The 17,936-nt window shown below is 30.9% G+C and overlaps 3 protein-coding genes and 1 long non-coding RNA gene across 4 annotated transcripts; 1 reads left to right on the forward strand and 3 right to left on the reverse strand.

Annotated features, from left to right (window-relative positions):
• Positions 1-217: 217 nt before the first annotated feature.
• LOC128392535 (large subunit GTPase 1 homolog) lies at positions 218-2,708 on the reverse strand. The gene is made up of 3 exons (XM_053352568.1): positions 2,517-2,708; positions 2,298-2,424; positions 218-1,964 (listed from the first exon to the last, which is right to left on the reverse strand). The coding sequence occupies exons 1-3, from the start codon at positions 2,604-2,606 to the stop codon at positions 304-306; spliced, it is 1,878 nt and encodes a 625-aa protein (XP_053208543.1). The 5' UTR covers positions 2,607-2,708; the 3' UTR covers positions 218-303.
• A 603-nt stretch (positions 2,709-3,311) lies between these two features.
• Positions 3,312-6,910, reverse strand: LOC128392152 (kinesin-like protein klp-20). The gene is given in 5 exon segments (XM_053352133.1): positions 3,312-3,744; positions 3,828-5,460; positions 5,542-5,685; positions 5,775-5,984; positions 5,986-6,910. Coding segments are annotated over 5 exon segments (3,084 nt in total). The 5' UTR covers positions 6,777-6,910; the 3' UTR covers positions 3,312-3,438.
• A 183-nt stretch (positions 6,911-7,093) lies between these two features.
• LOC128392153 (zinc transporter ZIP10-like) lies at positions 7,094-9,850 on the reverse strand. The gene is made up of 3 exons (XM_053352134.1): positions 9,286-9,850; positions 8,470-8,703; positions 7,094-7,949 (listed from the first exon to the last, which is right to left on the reverse strand). Exons 1-3 carry the CDS (start codon positions 9,475-9,477, stop codon positions 7,170-7,172), a joined length of 1,206 nt encoding a protein of 401 aa, XP_053208109.1. The 5' UTR covers positions 9,478-9,850; the 3' UTR covers positions 7,094-7,169.
• Positions 9,851-10,027: 177 nt separating this feature from the next.
• LOC128392154 (uncharacterized) lies at positions 10,028-12,918 on the forward strand. The gene is made up of 3 exons (XR_008325946.1): positions 10,028-10,263; positions 11,078-12,063; positions 12,345-12,918. It is a non-coding gene; the product is annotated as an uncharacterized LOC128392154 (long non-coding RNA).
• The last annotated feature ends 5,018 nt before the right edge of the window (positions 12,919-17,936 follow it).

Raw genomic sequence — 17,936 nt, forward strand, 5'->3', positions numbered from 1 at the left:
TTTAGATTATTCATAAATTAGTTGATTAATTACATTGTTTTTCTCTTACATCTAATTTCTAGTATTTTATGGTTATTTTGATGTTATAATTAAAAAAATCTAACAATTAATCCAATCAAAAAATTTAAACAAAACCCGCTCACTTTGCTCGGATCAACCTAATAGAATAGTTCAACTTTGGAATTTACCTTTACTCGATTGATTTAGAGGTAAATGATTAAAGGGTAATGAGTAATAATAATATAATTTTGTTTGCTTGATTGTACAATTATTACAACAATTAGATTGTTCATTTTTTCGTCCTCATTTGACATCCAAATGTGCAAACGCTTTTCGTAATTTTTGCTTGGTGTTTCTTTTGCTCACTTGTCGCCATGGTTTGTTAATTGTTGGCTGATTGCTATTGCCACCCTGAACAGGCCCGATCTTACCAACTCTTGAAAAATTGATTACATTGGCTGGCCCTTTAGCGTGAACAGTTGATCCAGTTGTCGAAAAGTAATTTGAATCGAAACATTTTACATTGTGAGCTTTTGAATCAAGTAAAAAATGTTGACGAAGGGTAATATGTCCAGGTCGAGGTCGATGATGATTAGTGAATTGGTGAAATTCATTTTGATCAACTCCTGGTGGAGCAACACAGTAGATCAGTTTTCCATTAACGAAATCTTTTAAAATATATCGAGCTGCTCGAGGATTATCGGGTAATCCTCTTTGGTTCATAAATCCTCTTAAATAACCATAGGCATTCAACAATTGTTCAGCTGTAAGTTGTACACCTTTATGAACCTCCATTGGTAATGTGATACTATATTTAACCTCAAAAACATAAGCTGGTATCAAACTGACCAATAGATTCACTGGTGGTACATGATTGTTCATATGGTCAATCGGGAGGATCCCATTTAAGATCATTTCAGCTTTGCTTGAGGCAAAATTTGGGAACACAAGACCTGGACAATCACATAGGCAAAGATCATCTTCGAGAAATAGAGTCTGGAAATGTTTAGTTTTACCGGGAGTCGCGGAGACAGAAACTTTTTTACACTTGATTAACGAATTAATTGTTGAGCTTTTACCAACATTTGGATAACCAACAAAACCAACTGTTAAATATTCGTCTTTAAATTTTGGTCGATCACTCGGATAAACTGTCTTAAAATATTCAATCAACTCTTCGCGATTTAATAGTCTACCAAGGGTTTGAACGTCTTCTTCTGAATTTTTATTGGGCTCGCAAGGCTGAGTTGAAGTCGAAGATGCGACATTTTCTGGTTCTTCTGAAATAGAATTTGTTGGTGTTTCTTGTTCTTCTGCCTCTCTCAGGTCAATCACTTCAATAGGTTCCGAATTTGCAAATGACTCTTCATCGGAACTTTCATCAGTAGAGGTAAATCCAGCATCTTCATCATTGTCTTTGGATTCATCTTCTTCTGATAATGTTTCATCTGCTACTGATTCTTGTAAGGCTGAAAAGAAAACAGCTCGAATTCCAACTTTTTCGAAATATTCAGCCCATGCTATTCGTTGTTTCTCTTCTAATAGATCAGCCTTGTTGAGGATGATTAGATTCATCTTATTAGGATCAATTTCTTTAACATATTTTTGTAAATCTCTACTTAGAAACAATAATGGATTACGAGCATCTAATATCTGGATTAAAACGTCACTTCTTTCAACAACTCTCCACAATTGTCGCCAAAATTCAACATTTTTCTCGAATGGAGTTAAGGTTAATTTAGTTTCTTCCTGAAAAATAGCCAATCTACGTCTCCATTCAAGGAAACTTTCATTCTCCTTTTTCAGTAAATCTTCTGAACTCATATCTGAATTCCACTTTGGTCGCCTTGGAATACAAATCATTTCTTCATTTTCTTCTTGTTCCTTGATCAAAGCACGTTTTTCCTCTTCACTAAGAACACCCTGAACAGTTGCTCTGGTAATTATTGTTACATTTTCATGATCTAAAATAGAAATTAAAGAGAGAAATCGATTAAGATAAAATGTTCAAATTCAATCTGTTCCAATCGATCAATAATTACTCTAATTCCAGAGGGTATAATCGTTTAATTAAACGATTAAAGATTACATTCAAGATCAGAACAGCTTTTGATCGGACAAAAATTGTTAATACTAATAATCTCTAGATCTATAAACTGATTGATGTTTAAGGGCCTAGCTTTTGATAAAAGAATCTTGATCTGACAAAAATTAACTTACACAGTTAATAAGGGTAACTGATGAGTTAATTGTCAACAACTTTAAAATTTAAATATTAAACAATAAGCAAAGCAAACCTTTTTCAAATTCATCTCCAGCCATTTGAGCGATGGTAATAAAATCATCTAAACTGGTCTCTTGGGTAACACTACGTAAATTAATTTTACCATAATCTGATCCATCATTAAGAACAGCCGTATGTCTCTGTAAATAAACAGAAACAAAAATTAAATAATCAAAACAAACAATCAAAGTGATTATCAAATAACAAAGAAAATAAAAATAAATTCACTTACTGAGCTTTTCTTGATACCACTGGTCTTGTTTTTATTCACTAGACTTTTACCAAGTCCTGATTTCTCAAACTGCTTCTTTCCACCAGGCATTTCAATCACGAATTATAACAATTAACAATTTTAGCAGATCAAATAAACGAATAACCGGAATCAAAATAATCCAAAACAATAACAATCAGAATCTAATTAGATAATCAAAAACAAAAACATGTGAACAATAAAAACGAAAACAAAGAAGTGCTGCCATCTAGTGGTCGAATTAACAACCGATTTAATCCAATCGACAAAAAAATTTGAGGTCGAATTTTTTTCCGAAAAAACAATTTAAACTGAAAGGAATTAACTTAATCCAATAATTGAAGAGAAAGTGTAAGTCACATTGAGATTGAGAATCACTTTATTTTCAAGTGGTCAACAAGTCACAACAATTTAACCAAGAGTGAAAAATGTTCACCGTAAAAGTGATGAAATTGTTAACAATCATTTTAATTGGAATCATTTTTATTGATTCAATTGAAAGTAAAATTCAAACTAGTGATTTAATTAAGGTGATTCTAAATACTCAACCATTGACTTGTATTCTTAAAACAGTGAAAAAATATCCCCAAATGATGGATTTACTTTGGAAAAAATCAGATCAGTAAGTACAATTAGTTGATTTCTTTTTCTTTTTCTTCTTCTTTGCAATTGTTTAATTGTTTTCTTTTACTATTTGATATTGTTCAATTGTAGCACCAATGGTGTCGCGGTTTCATCCAAATACATGGAGCACTTACATGGAGCCATGAAAAATGGTCAAGCAAAACAATTCATCAAATTTATTTTGTGCTCTGATGGGTTAGAAAATTACAAAGATGATGATGATTATTGATGATAATAGAGAATAAAAAATGTTTTTCAAACATTAAAAACTTTAGAATATTTAAAATTTTATCTTTCGTCTTGGTCTTAATACTCTTCCTCCTTTGATATTTTGTTCTTGTTCGTCTTCGAAGTGAGGAGATGTTGTCTCGAGAAACGCATCGGTAACTGGAATCTTTTTCCTCTTTGTGGGAATTTTAATTGCCGATTCTTCTTCAGTGCTTTTCTTTTTTCGATCTTTCTTTTTCGACAGTAAAAGACTTGCCAATTCATCTTCTTCAACATTATCCTCTGATTTTTGGATAACCACGGGCATGCTTTTCTTGGGTGGTTTCTTGGCTGATTTTTTCACTGATTTTTTGGTTGTCTGAGGAAAGAAAAAATAATGTGTAAGAAATTAGAAATTTAATGTTTGACATGATCAAATTTCATCCAAGAATAAATACTTACACTTGCTGAACAGAATCTTTTCAAATATTCGTTTACTACTTCGGTTGATGGAGATTCGGCAGCATCTTCTTTTCGTTTCTTTTTTGCTGCTTCGGAAACTGGGAAGTAATTTGCATCGATCGTGATTTCTCGAGAATTTTTCTGTACATTTGTAAAAGTATTTAAAGTGATCGGTTGGGATATTGGAGTTTCTTCTGGTTCATCTGGAGGGAAAACTTGATCACTCGTCGGACAATCTTGATGTTTGGTGACAGTTGCGGGTTTGGTCAACTCTTGGCGAAGCGTTTTGATCGATACTTCATGTTGAGCTTGAATGTTACTTATTTTCTGCTCATATGATGATTTGAGTTCTTCACGGAGATTTTCCAACTTGGTTTCGAGTTCTTTCTCAGCTAATTCTATATTATTGATCTTTTCCTCGACCTGGACGATGGGTTCTAAATCAGTGGTTTGACATTCTTGATTTTGAGTGATAATTATTGACTTAGTAAATTCTTGGCGAACTTTTTCTAGATTTAAATCGGCTTGAGTTTGGATTTGGATCATTTTTTTCTCGTAGGTTTCCTTTAACTCTTCATACTCATTTACGGGAACAAATTTATCTTCAGTTTGACATTCTTGTTGTTGTGTGATGATTAATGACTTAGTTGTTATTTCGTCACGAACTTTTCGCAGATTCAATTCATTTTCATCTTGAATTTGAATGATTTTTTTCTCGTACGATTCTTTGAGCTCTTCATACTCATGTAAAGGAACAAATTCATCTTGAGTTTGGATTTCTTGATCATTTTGTTGAATAATTGGTCTTGTGAGATCTTCACGAATTTGTTGCAAATTCAATTCACTTTCCCTCTTCATCTCAACGATTATATTCTCATACGATTCCTTAAGCTCTTCATATGCATTCAACGGCACATACTTATACTCAGTTTGAACTGCTTGTTCGATGTTTAAAACGATTGGCTTGGAAATGGCTTCTAATTTGGATTGGGCTTCTTTTTCAGCCTCTTCTAATTGAAGCGCCATCTTTTCCTCAAGGTTGACAATTGATTCTCGAGCATCAAACAGTTCATTGGTTAATTGATCAATTTTGACTTGAAGATTATTGATGATTGATGAATATTTCTTTTCTGAGACCTCTAATTTGGACTCCATTGTTTTCTCATAAAGGTCACGAATTCGTTGAACATCTTGTTCATGTTCCTTTGTAAGTTCAGCTATCAGCTCTTCAAATTCTGAAATAACTTCACTACGAACTCGACCTTCCATTTCCATCATTTCAGCGGCGAAATCTGGTTGATCTTCTCCATCTTTTAGATCAATACCAGAATTTTCTTCGATAACAACTTTAGGAATTTTACTGGTAACAAATGAAGACCATCTATGAGATGATTGTAACCATATTTGGGTCATTCGTCTTTTAGACTCTTCCAATTTCAATTGATAATAAGAGTGTGTAGAAATGTTTGCTGCCGCTTCTCCAAGGTCGAGTGATCCACAGGTTTCTTTCAACAAAACTGGCGAAGGATTTATGTTGATTATCATCCAAACTTTACCGTTACCAGTAAGATAGGGCTGGAAGAATTTTGTTAAATTCGAATTACGAAAAGGGACTATGAAGTTACGATTTGGACTGTTGAAGAAGAATTGAGAGAAAGAATAAAGTTATAAATAAACGAAATAAACAAGAGAAAAGAACAGAAAATCAACTCACTTTTTCTGGTTCAGTTTTGTTTGATTGATACAATCTTTCAGATGCATGAGAGATACATTGATGTTACAACCTTCCTTGGCTCTTACTCCCTCAGAATGAGTTTTGTTTTGTCTCTCCGATCCAGCGAGATCACCAAGGGTCAAACTAAATCCAAGAAATAGACACATTGTTAAATTGTGAGGGAAAAAAGTCAAAACAATTATATGGATAATCAAATGATAGCAACAACTCACTGTGAGACATGATAGTCTAATAATTTGCCCTCGTCTTCCTTGAATTTAATCAGAGTGATACATAGAAATGAGTGACTTCTACTAGAGTTTTTGTTCAATCCAGTCTCTTGAATGTTTCTCTGTAAATTGGTCCATCCAAACGAATAGATTTTTAAAGCTTCCGAAAGTGATGAAACCATAACTGATCTTAAATCTTTAACATAATAACGCTTTTTCATCGGCAAATAAAGTTAAGGCTGTGCCTCGACCTCCAGAAGAAGAATTCAATAAATCGTAAATAAATTCATTGTAAATTTCAAAATACGATAGATAACAAATATACTGATAACCATCCTCATTAAAAATGATGTTATTATTATAGTTATCGAAAGATGTCACATTACGACAACATGGACTGGCAAGGATTGAATCTTTAAATTGTTTCTCAAGATCTTGTACTTTTTGGTCAACCAGGGTAATATCACAGAACTTTGATTTGGCAATTAGAGGTTCATCGATAAATTTACGGGAAGAGAAGATTTTCTGTAAAGACAATGGAATCAAACCAGGATCGATTGTTGGATCTTCGTGAGGTCCTCTCATGGTGAACGATTTTCCACTGGAAGTTGTCCCATAGCAAAAGAGAAAACCATTTGTTCCATTGAGAACATCTTCAACCAAAGGTAAACAGCATTTGGAGAAAACATTAATTTGAGTTGCTGATTCATCTAAAATCTCAGTAAAACTGTACACTTTTTTAGAGGGATTTGAATTCTTCAATGAGTTATTTGTAGATAAGATTTTCTCATCGATATAAATTTTATTAGAACTGATAATCTTGTAAGGTGTCTCATCAATTGTCAAATTATCCAATGGACGGATTCTTAAGAATGTTGCAAGTTTTTCTTTAGCAAAACCAGATGATTTATTATTTGAATTAATATTTAGATCAACTGAATTTGGAGTCTCTTCAATTAATTGTTCACTGTCTTCAAAAGGACACATAGATGCAAGAAGATCCATTGAATTGACAGAAAAAGGTTGACACTCACAATAAAACAAAATGGATTAAAAATAAAATACTTAATCGAACCAATTAATCCACTAATTAATCTAAGTTTAAATTGTAGATCAACAAGTTGGATTAAGAAAACAAAGTAATTTGTTCAGTTGACAAATAAGAAAATTTGAAAAGAGAATCCGACCAATCAGAACGAAGAATAAATTTGCAAATGTGTTGCCATCTGGCGGGAGAAAATAAAATGAAAGAAATTTTTTTTTCAATGTTAGAGCAATTTAATTTAGAAAACTGTTCAGCTCAATAATAATTGTTTCTCAAATGTTTATCAGCAAGAAAATTAATTCTATTAATATTTAATTTTTCACTTTTTTTTGGCTTTTTTTTGTTTATTATTATCATTGGAAAAGTTCTTGTAAATTGGTCTCATAAATAGAAATGGTAGACATAATTGCAACGCCAATGCTGATTCCTATTAATTGGATTGATAATTTAAGGGCTCGAGTGGTTCCTGATTCGGTTGGACAACAATCTAATTGGGGAATCATGTTTACAAGTGCAATATACAAAAACATCCCAGCAATTAGGGAACTTAATAATCCGGTATCCATTTTACCAACTATTACACCAACCGTCATTCCAATGAAACACAAAACAGCTGATAGAAAATTGTACATTACTGCTCGTTTGGTTGAAAGTCCAGCATTAAGAAGAACCGCAAAATCGCCCACTTCATGAGGCAATTCGTGACATAAGATGGCTACGGAGGTACTTAAACCACCACCTACCCCACCACCGGCAAACGCGACTCCAATGGCTAAGCCATCGAAAAAGTTGTGCATCCCATCACCGGTAACGATCATCATTATCACTGATTTGGCTCCTTTTTGGTGTTGCTTTTGATGATGATGATGATGATCAGTTAATGTTACAACATATCCTTTATCAGGATCTGGGTGTTGATAAACAATCGTCTCCCTATGACATTGTTCCGTTGTTAATTGTAAATCATTTGCATTACCATTCATATAAGCTACATCACCGGCCTCTTTACATTTCTCATCATTCATTTTAATTGTTTCATTAAGTTTCTCCAATTCCGAGGCAGCCGCATGTCCATTATCGTTTAAAGCAGTTAAGTTGTGATTTGAATGTTTAGCTTTATTGCAATTAGAAATCTGTAAAATGATCAACAAGAAGAAAAACAAATGAGCGAGGGAAAAGAAGAAATAAAAAAATAAATATCCTAATTTTCATATTGAATCAATTGAATCAATTGAATCAGCATAGTGAATCTATGCTCCTCTCTAACTCACTCTCACTCTCTCATCACAATAATAAGTAAACAAAAAATTAGGTATTGAGTAATTGAAAAATGAACAGATGATCATCAAATTACAGAGCAAAATTATTTCAGGTCAATAAAAAATGATGAGAAAGTTGAACTCATTCTTGTTATGACTAAATTGCTTCCTAATCCAATCAAATAAAATAAGTATTGAAATTGCTTTCAAGTTCTAATTCTCAATAATGATTATCAAATTGTGTTATTTAACTTTGATGCGAGAAAAAATCTCAATCCAAGCTCTAGATTCAATTAGAAAGAGATAAAATTTAGTTTATATAAATCAATCATTTTCTTTCATCTTCTCTATGTGGGCAATATATTTCTTCTTGAATAACTTAATTAATAATTACCTTGGATGATTTCCGATTACTTTGACTAAATAAATCACTAATTATTGTTAAAACTCGTTCAAATGTGAGAAACCCAATTATCCCCATTAACGACATTAATCCATAAATAACACTTCTTGTATGATCCCCATGTCCAATCTTTGCCATTTCAGCTGTTTCATCGGCACCATGAGAGTGACCATGATTGTCTCCATGATGATGATTATCAGAGCCATGTGAAGGTTCAATAAAAGCCTAAATTAAATCAATAAGAAAAACAAGAAAAAGGAAAAAAGAAAAACAATTAGTAATTCAAATTGATAAAAATAAATCGTCTCAAGATTTACTCTTATTGAAAGATAAAAATAATCTTTCTGATACTTAATCTACATTTCTAAATCAAATTGAAATGTTTTAAATGATTTCTTTGATTTTCAATGGAGAAAAAAACAATCAGAAAGATTTTTAAAGGTTGAAATGGAAACAGATTATTGTCTCCAATTTTCAGAATAACATAATAACTGTCAGAAGAATTTGATTAATCATCTAACTGTCAACTATCAACTAATGATAGTAATTAAATCAAGAGGTAAAAGATTGAGATTATCCGGTTAATCTGAAAGCTCATGGGAAACACTCAGGTTTTCACATTGCAGGGAGAAAACAAATTAACTGCAAGGTAGATAAAGGATTTATGATGTAACCAAAGATGATGATGAAGATGATGATAATGATTTAAAAGGATAAACAACGTGAAGGAAAAAGAAAAACACAGAGAGAAAGTGAAGAATCACAAGAGCAGAAAGAAAAAGTGGAGGCGAAGAGAAATTGAATTACATGAGGTAAAAGATGTAGGAGAGCATCGCTTGTTAATGTTCCAATGGCAAGTCCAACTAGAAGCTGAATAACATCTCCATGATGATTTTTGATGCTTGGAATCATGAGAATTGCACCCAAACCAACAATACTAATAAATATCACAGCACCAGCTCCATAACACCATAGTTGAAATAATGTTGATTCTGACATGACAAAATATTGGTTGTTTATCCGCTTCTCTTTTGTAGTTTTTCAACCAGTAAACCAAAAAAAAAACAAGGGAAAATATTGATCAGCAATAGATCAACTAAGAGAGAAATTAGTCAAATTTAAGAAGAAGATGAAAGAAGAAAAAAAATAAAGATGAAAAGAAAGAAAAATAAAGAGAAAGAGAGAAAGAGAAAAATATTCTCAAGCTTTGGTTTGTTTATCCGTGGTGAAGAAATAAAGTTGTCAAATTAAACTATGGGGATAAATTGTTCGAACGAAAACAATACAATTAACCATTGATTAAGTAAAGAAAGAAACAATTGAATTAGAAGACACAATCAACAGCAATTTATTTAATCGGAGAAATTTTTGATTTAACATTAGTTGTTATCCAACATTAACTCACTTGCGAGAAGAAGCAAAATCACAACAACAACAAGAAGAGAACAAAAAACAACTCCATCTATCGAATGGAAAAGTAAAAAGAATTAAAAAGAAAGAGAAAAAGAGAGACAATTTTGTTCTATTCTTTTTTGTTTTTATCGGTCAAATTAGCTGTGTGATTAGAATCATAATTATTATTCAATCATGTTTGACAGTTAATCGAATGAATTAATTGTTGATATTTTTTCTTCAAATTCTTCTTTTCTAATTAGCAACTAATTATGGATGCAGTGTTTTCTATCCTAATTGATTAATTAATTAATTATCTCTTTCACTAACCTTTTCTCATATTCACACTTTTCCTTTTGGTTGAGGCCGCCGACTCCATATTGTTTTTTATTGGTAAGTGATCATTTTTTCTCTCTCTCTCTCTCTCTCACTCTATCTCACTTGTTTACATGATTATGAGTTAAGATGATGATGAACTGAAAAAAAGGATGTAATAAATGAGAAAAAAGGTGATCATCGTCATCGCCAAGGATGTTCACGGATGTGAGACAAATTGTTCAACAAGGTCAACAATTATGGTTGATTGAGTGTTGATTAGCCCTGGTTACTTTACTTATTAACTGTTGTTTGTGTTTTAGTTTAATCATGTTTATCTTCTTGCTCTCTCTCCTATCGAGGATATATCAATTTTCATCCGGCAAGGTTTTTAATTAGAAGATTGTTCAATTATGAATATGTGAGAGAAATATGATTTTTAAATTATTTTAATTTCTCCTTTGTTTTGTTTTATCTCTTTCTCTCATTGAGTCGTGTGAATTTTTTATTGTTTTTCTTTTGTAATCAACTCTTGTGTTTTCTTTCCCTCCTCTCGTTGTCTCGATCGTAGCCATCGATTAATTGATTGATTATTACTGTCTAATTATTGACGATTATATCTGCTCTTCATGGTAATTGTTGACTTATTGTTATTCTCATTAATTATTTTTTCTCTCATGTTAAACCTTTAAATTATTACTTTGAATTTATTTAGTGTCCATTAATTTAAAAAATTTTTCATTCCATCAAGACAAATCATGAGATCAAATTGATACACTTAGTTAATTTGTTTACTTTTTTTTTACCCAATGGCTTATTAATTTTCCTTATTAATTAAATGCTGATTTGCAATTATTTCTTATTAATTTTTTTCTTTTGTTTCTTCCAATAGGTATGTTACAACTTGGTTAATTTTTAATCGAAATTGTCAGTCAACAATATGGAAATAATGAATTAATTGCTATTTAATTCTCAATGTTTGATCAATTAACAGTTATCAATCATCATAATTATACTAACGACATCGTTGATTATCAATTAATCAAATTTATCCGTCTAGCAATCGTGATCCAGAAGTTGTTGAGCCAATTGATTGGAATGATTAATTAGTACATTAATCATTTATACATATTTAATTAGCTTTTTATCAATGGCAATGGTTATTTTGATTTTCATCTATCGATATGAATATGAAATAATAGTTAATTAACATTCATCATCATGTTTCATCAATTCAACAATTTTATGCAATGGAAGAGACTTCAAATCATTTCTGGTTTCAATTACTTTGGTTTCTTAATCAAACAAATCAAAATTAAGATTCTCAACATTGGACAAACAACGCTACATTCATCACCTTTATTATTATTAGCAACTCTAATTAATTTGTGAAACAATCTTCAAATAATTAACTGTGACACAAATTTACGTGATAAATTAAGGAAAAAAAACTAAATAATTTTATCACCACCACCACCAGTTCAAGTTCAAAATATTGAAACAAAATTACCAAAAAAAAGGCAGCCAATGTCAATCAGTTAATTTTAATTGAAAGACTTTAATTAGTGAAAGATAAATGAAATTAAAGAAGGTAAAATCATTCAAACTGCTGATTGCCAAGTCTTAATTTTCAAGCTTCAATCAATTTATATACAATTTGTTGATCATTAAATGATTTACACAAACCATTTGGTGTCTATAAATACCTAAACAAGAAGCAAAGATAATGGAGAAAAAAAACGGGAAATAAGAACTACCAATCACTTAATTATTAATTAATTAATTATATTGAGTAATCAACAATCAACTACGGTGAAAGTATTAAAAGATTAGTGGAGAGATAAAGGAAAAGTTAAACAATCAATTAGTATTGATACTGTAAGTATTTGGTGTAAATTTCAATATCATTTTGTTAACTTGCCCTAAACTAAACAAAAGAGAAAAATTTATCACTAACAACAATTAACGTAACAATCAAGAGATTGATTTGAACAAAGAAAATCAAATAAACAAAAAAGAAACATGATTTTGATGTAACTTAATAGGAAATCCAAGGCTAATCAATCCCACACATTCAACGTTACATAACATCAAATGGAAAAAGTTCTGATGTAATCATTAACTTTCTTTATTTTTCTCTCTTTCTTTTCTCTCCACAGGCTAAACCATCTTCACAATCAGTTGAGAGACTTCATCAAGAGATAATCCAATTGAATTAGGAATACAAAACAATTAACTTTAAGTTTGTTCAACTTTTGCAACGAATTAAGGAACTACAAGCGCCATCTATTGGGGCGAAAAAGTTTCCATCCGAGTTTAGTTGCAAATGGAGATACAAGATGTCGCCTGTAGAGTGGTTGATTTAATTGTTAACAATTGGGAAAAATTGAATGAAGACGATTACTAAATTGTTGGCACGAGTAAAATTTTGTTTAATTTGTGTAAGTGTTTTGGTTAAAAGTGATTGTCTGTCATTCGTAATGAGTTTCAGAGTTGATTCAATTAACAGGAATTTAAAGTTTGTTGTTTAGTTAATTGAAATACCATTAATTGTGTTTAATGTTTAAACAAATTTGATGACAGTGAATATATAAGAAAAATGATTAATGATTTCAGTCACAGTTTTTAACAATATAAATTATATTTCAAAGTATAATTTTTTCCCCTCATTCTTATATATTCAATTGCCACCAACATGGTAAATAAATAAATCATATTTACTATCAAATTGAATCAATCATTCAAATAGATAATCAACCAATTAGAATCATTAAAACAATTATCAGGGAATTACAATGAACTTAACACGATAATTTATCTTAATCACTGTTTCCATATAATATCAACAAAAAAAAAGAGAGATGAACAACAATTAATCAAAAAGAAGCAAAAAGTTTTCAACTTTTTTATTCCAACACGAATCTTAGATTTGGAAATAATTTTTTTTCTGATTGTCAATTGTAATTCTGATCATCATTAACTTTGATTGTGAAACATTGTTATCTTAGTTTGTTTTTTGAACCGATTGAAACAATTTAGCTAAGATAAAAGTTTCTCATTGTTTAAATTGTTCCGAGTCATTAGCATCCCAAACAACAAAACAATTTAAGTTTAGTAAACATTTCAAGTAACATTTAACTGTTTATCAGTTAACTGTTGTTAACAGTTAACTATTTTGAAATTTGAGCCTTTAAACAATCAACAGCAATAAGAGATGAACAACCGAATGTAATTAAAATTGTGATACATCAATTTGTCAATGATTGTGTTTGTACACGATATTGATACGGATCGATGTAGAGAGAAACAGTTATAACAATTTACTAATTTAAACAACAATCAACAAGAAAAACAAGAAAAGTAGATTTATATTAGATTATCATCCAATTGGGATCAAGAATGGACAGAGATGAGAGAGGAAGATAAGATTAAGAATGAAAATGATTGAGATGAAAAGGAAGAGGAAGAAGATGAGGAGAGTGGGAGGATAAAGAGGAAGAGGAATTGAACATGTTTCATTTTCTATACTAGATGAAAACGAAGATGAAGATAAAGTTGATAAGAGAGATGATGAGAGAGAGAGAGAGAGAGAGAGAGAGAGAAAAGTTACAAATGTAATTGAATTTTAGTGAAAGAGTTTGTTACTATTATTATTATTATTATTGTAATCAATCAAATGACATTTTCAGTTAACAATGAAACTGAATCAGTGAATGAAAGTGAGAGTGAGAGAGATAGAGTATTAATCTTAAGATTATAAGGAAGATAAAAACAAAATGATGACGATGATGATGATAAACTATTCGACTATATATTGTTACCATTATATCATCGCCATTGTATCATTCATATTGTTTTCTCTGCTCATGGTTACTTGCATATGGAACAAAAAAAATCAGTTCTGATCAAAAGAATCATTTTTATCATTGAGATTTTTTTTCTTCCTGTTGTTGATTTAACCACAACATCGTCATTATCATCATCATCATCTCCTTCTCATCCTCACTACATGTAAATTTCCACTCCCCCACCACCTCCTCATCTTCATCTATTCAATTCAATCTCCATTGTTATGATACAACTTTTAAAATGAAAGAAAAAGAAAAAATGGTTTTTCTTTTTGATTTTTTTTCGCAATCTCTTTTCTATTTCATCTTCATCTTTATCGTCATTTCAAGAAATGATTCCATGAAAGTCAAAGAATTGAAAATAAGAACAGAAAAAAGAAGAAGAAAATATGAAAAGAATAACATATAAGGTTACATTTTATCTTCTTTATTCAATTTTTCTTCTTATATCTTCATCTTTCAACTTGTATTCCAATTCTTCATCAACATCCTCATCCCTCTCCCTTCCTTTCATCTTCTAGATTTTTAGCTTCTCCATCATCATCATGTAAAAGAAAAATAGAGAAGTTAAAAGTCATCTTTCTTCATCTTCGAAAACATTGTTACATCTTCTTGTATCATCTTCTTTTTTACAATTGACCATTGATATCGAACCAATCAATTGATCCATCATTCATCCTATTATTATCATCATCATCTTCCAATCTCTCTCTCTCTCTGTCTCTCTCTTCCAGAGTCTCACTTCTTCATCTTCCACCCCAACCTATCTTTTCTCTTCCTTTTCATCCAATCACTTTTCATACTTGTCAACTTTGTCATCCAATCATCCTTGTCATTCTTTGCATTCTTCCTCCATCTTCTTATATGTTTCTATCCATTTGACATTCATTTCATCATCATTATCATCATCTTCATCTTTTCAAGTCAATCATCAGGTCTTTTGGTTAACTTATCATCAATTGGGAGTGAAAAGAAATATTTTTCACTCTTTTTTTTTCTTGGTTTATTTTCATGATCCATGAGAATCTAAGTTCATTATTATTATTATCATGTTATCATTCACAATTGATTATTGATTTTACTTTGAAGGTATTCCAATGGTGATGAAGAGTAAAAGATGCTCACATTATAAAGATATAATAAAGATGATGCCAAGAAAAATATACAAAACTTGATGATGAAAGTAAAGAGATAAAAAAGATTATGATGAAGATAAAGATGATAGCAGATTGATTCTATTATCTGAATTAGGATAAAAGATGATGAAAACTTCATCATAAGATTCCGACGCTCTCTCTCTCTCTCTCTCTCTCTCTCTCTCTCTCTCTCTCTCTCTCTCTCTCTCTCTCTCTGCATTCTATTTCATCCCAAAGATATAAGTTGATTTGAAAATGTCATTTCTTGTCATCTCCATCTTCATTCTCATGCCAAGAAAACATCTTCTTATTCATCATCTTTATCTCCCTCCTCCTCATCCTCCCTCTTAATGATCACAATCCTCATCTTCGTTTTAATCATCAAACAAAATTCAACAGAAAATAAAAGTTTTACTTAATATTAAATGAATACGAATACTTAATTATTAAGATTAACATCATTGACGATAACCTAAAGGATGATAAACAAAAAGGATAATCAACCCAACACCAGCATCACCACCTCTCTCATGTTATCATTATCATTTGGATTTGATTACATTAATAAAAGCTAATACCATGAACTTGAAGATTGAGAGTTAATTGAAATCCAATATTTAACATGAGCAAAGTTCATGATATTTTTTCTTCTCTATCCAATGATAAAATCAACTTTTTCTCATCAATTTCCTCTTCATCCTCATCTTCATCTTCATCATTATCAGTAAAACAAATTACTTGAGTTATTTTTTTTCGCTCATAATCATCATCCTTCATCTTTATCTTCCACTTCTCCTCCTCTTTCATTATGAATTCAACTTAAAGATTTGTAACCAAAGATATTTGTATTATATTTACTTACTAGATTATAATGAATCTGCTAATAATAATGATGATGATGAAAATATTCAGAATCTGTAGTTTATTATCATGTTAATCAGAGGATGAAGAGGGTGGAAGTGGAAGTTACATGAGGTGGGGGAAAGTTTCTCAATGAAAGTTTCAACAAGAGAAACGAAAACAAAATCTCAATCGATTTGTAAATAACCATTATCATTGGAAGAAAAAAGTAAAACTTGAAATGATAATAAAAATAATATAAAGAGTAAATTTCATTTGCTTCATGGACCATGAAAATCAGTAAAAGAACAGAAAAAGAAGAAGAGAAAAAAAAATATAAAACAAGAATCTGAATTTTTAGATATCACAAAATCAACGAAAAAGTAAATGTTAGAAGACAAATCATCATGTAATGATTCATGTACAAGAGTGAACCTGAAAATCTGTAACATTCAAATTCGTTGATATCATGTAGGAGAAAAATTCCCTGAGATTTTGTTTTCATGCATAAACCAAAGTAACCAAGTTATTTGTCGTATTTATTATTCAGAATATCGGAACTGGAATCAGAAATGAGGATAAGAAAGAGAGAAAGACTGGCTAGACACAAAAGAAGACGAAAGATATTCTCATCATCATCTTTAGCATCCTCATCACTTTCATCTCTCTTTCATTGTAACATATCTTTAGATTCAGAAGCAAAAAGCTGAAGTAAAAGTCAAAAAGGAGAGGAGAAAACCTCGAAACCTTCTTCCTGTCCCTTGGGTCAGGAAGAGAGAGAGAGAGAGAGAGAGAGAGAGAGAAAGAGAAGATGAGGAAAAAGAAAGAGGAACTAAAAGCTCATCCATCATTCTCATTCTTTTTCTCGGTTCATTCTGTCTTCTCGTTGTCTTTCATGCTTCTTTTTCACTCTCATTCAAAATGTTCAGCTTGTGTCCTTTGCCTTTGGCATCATCCTCATCCTCATCCTCATCTCCATCTTCATCCTTATCCCAAACTATTTTCTTGAAGCGTATCAAGGTTTTGTATCGCCTTCTACCCGTTTTCAGCTCATTCAACGAAGCTCAAAGTATTATCAATGGAACCAATGTTATCATCCTTATCTTCCTGCCTCTTGTCTTCTTTCATTGCCGACAAAATATCCTTTATCCTCTCTCTCTTTCTCATCATCTTGCGTTTCATTGCCATCATTTATAATAATGCGGTTTCAGGTCTAATAAAAAAGTCAATAAGTCGACATAAAGTTTATAGCGAAGTGTTTTCGCTTCGAACCAGTTTAACCCAAATAATTTAGGTAAAACTGTTTATCCACCTGATTTTCCCTTTTATTAGGCCTAATATATTTTATAATTGCAACAATTAACACTTACGGTGAACAGAAGCAATTGGACTTTAAATTATTGATTGTTTTCAGTTGAGAATAAGAATAAACAATTTAACTGAAAGTAACAAGAAGTTTGTTCAACTTGAATCACAGTCAATTGTTTGTTCATTAACAACTTAAACCAATGGTTTCCATTGAAAGGAATTGAAAACAACTTGATTGTATCTAAATTAGATTAAATTTTAGGTTTCAATTTTCATTTAATTGAATTTCTTGAGCATACAAAGCAAATCAATAAGTTGTAAACAATCAATCAAACAGAAAGGAAAAAAATTGATTTAATTATAACAATTAGACAGTTGAATACACGAAGTTGAAATCATATGAATAATTTATTAGGACTAAAAGTTATTATCTTAACAATTTACTCGATCTGAAAATAACTTTTAACCAACAAAACTGGGCAATTAAAGGTTACCAATGAGCTTTACAGTAAGGGTCAAGCCAAGATTCGGACCATAAAAGGGTCAGTTAATGAGAGGCTAAAAATAATTTCTCCAAAAAGAAACAGAAATATAAAAGAACCAGAAATTAACCTAAAAG

Source organism: Panonychus citri, unplaced genomic scaffold, assembly GCF_014898815.1.
Source record: "Panonychus citri isolate SS breed McGregor unplaced genomic scaffold, ASM1489881v1 Contig00136, whole genome shotgun sequence".
In the NCBI taxonomy this organism is placed as follows: domain Eukaryota; kingdom Metazoa; phylum Arthropoda; class Arachnida; order Trombidiformes; family Tetranychidae; genus Panonychus; species Panonychus citri.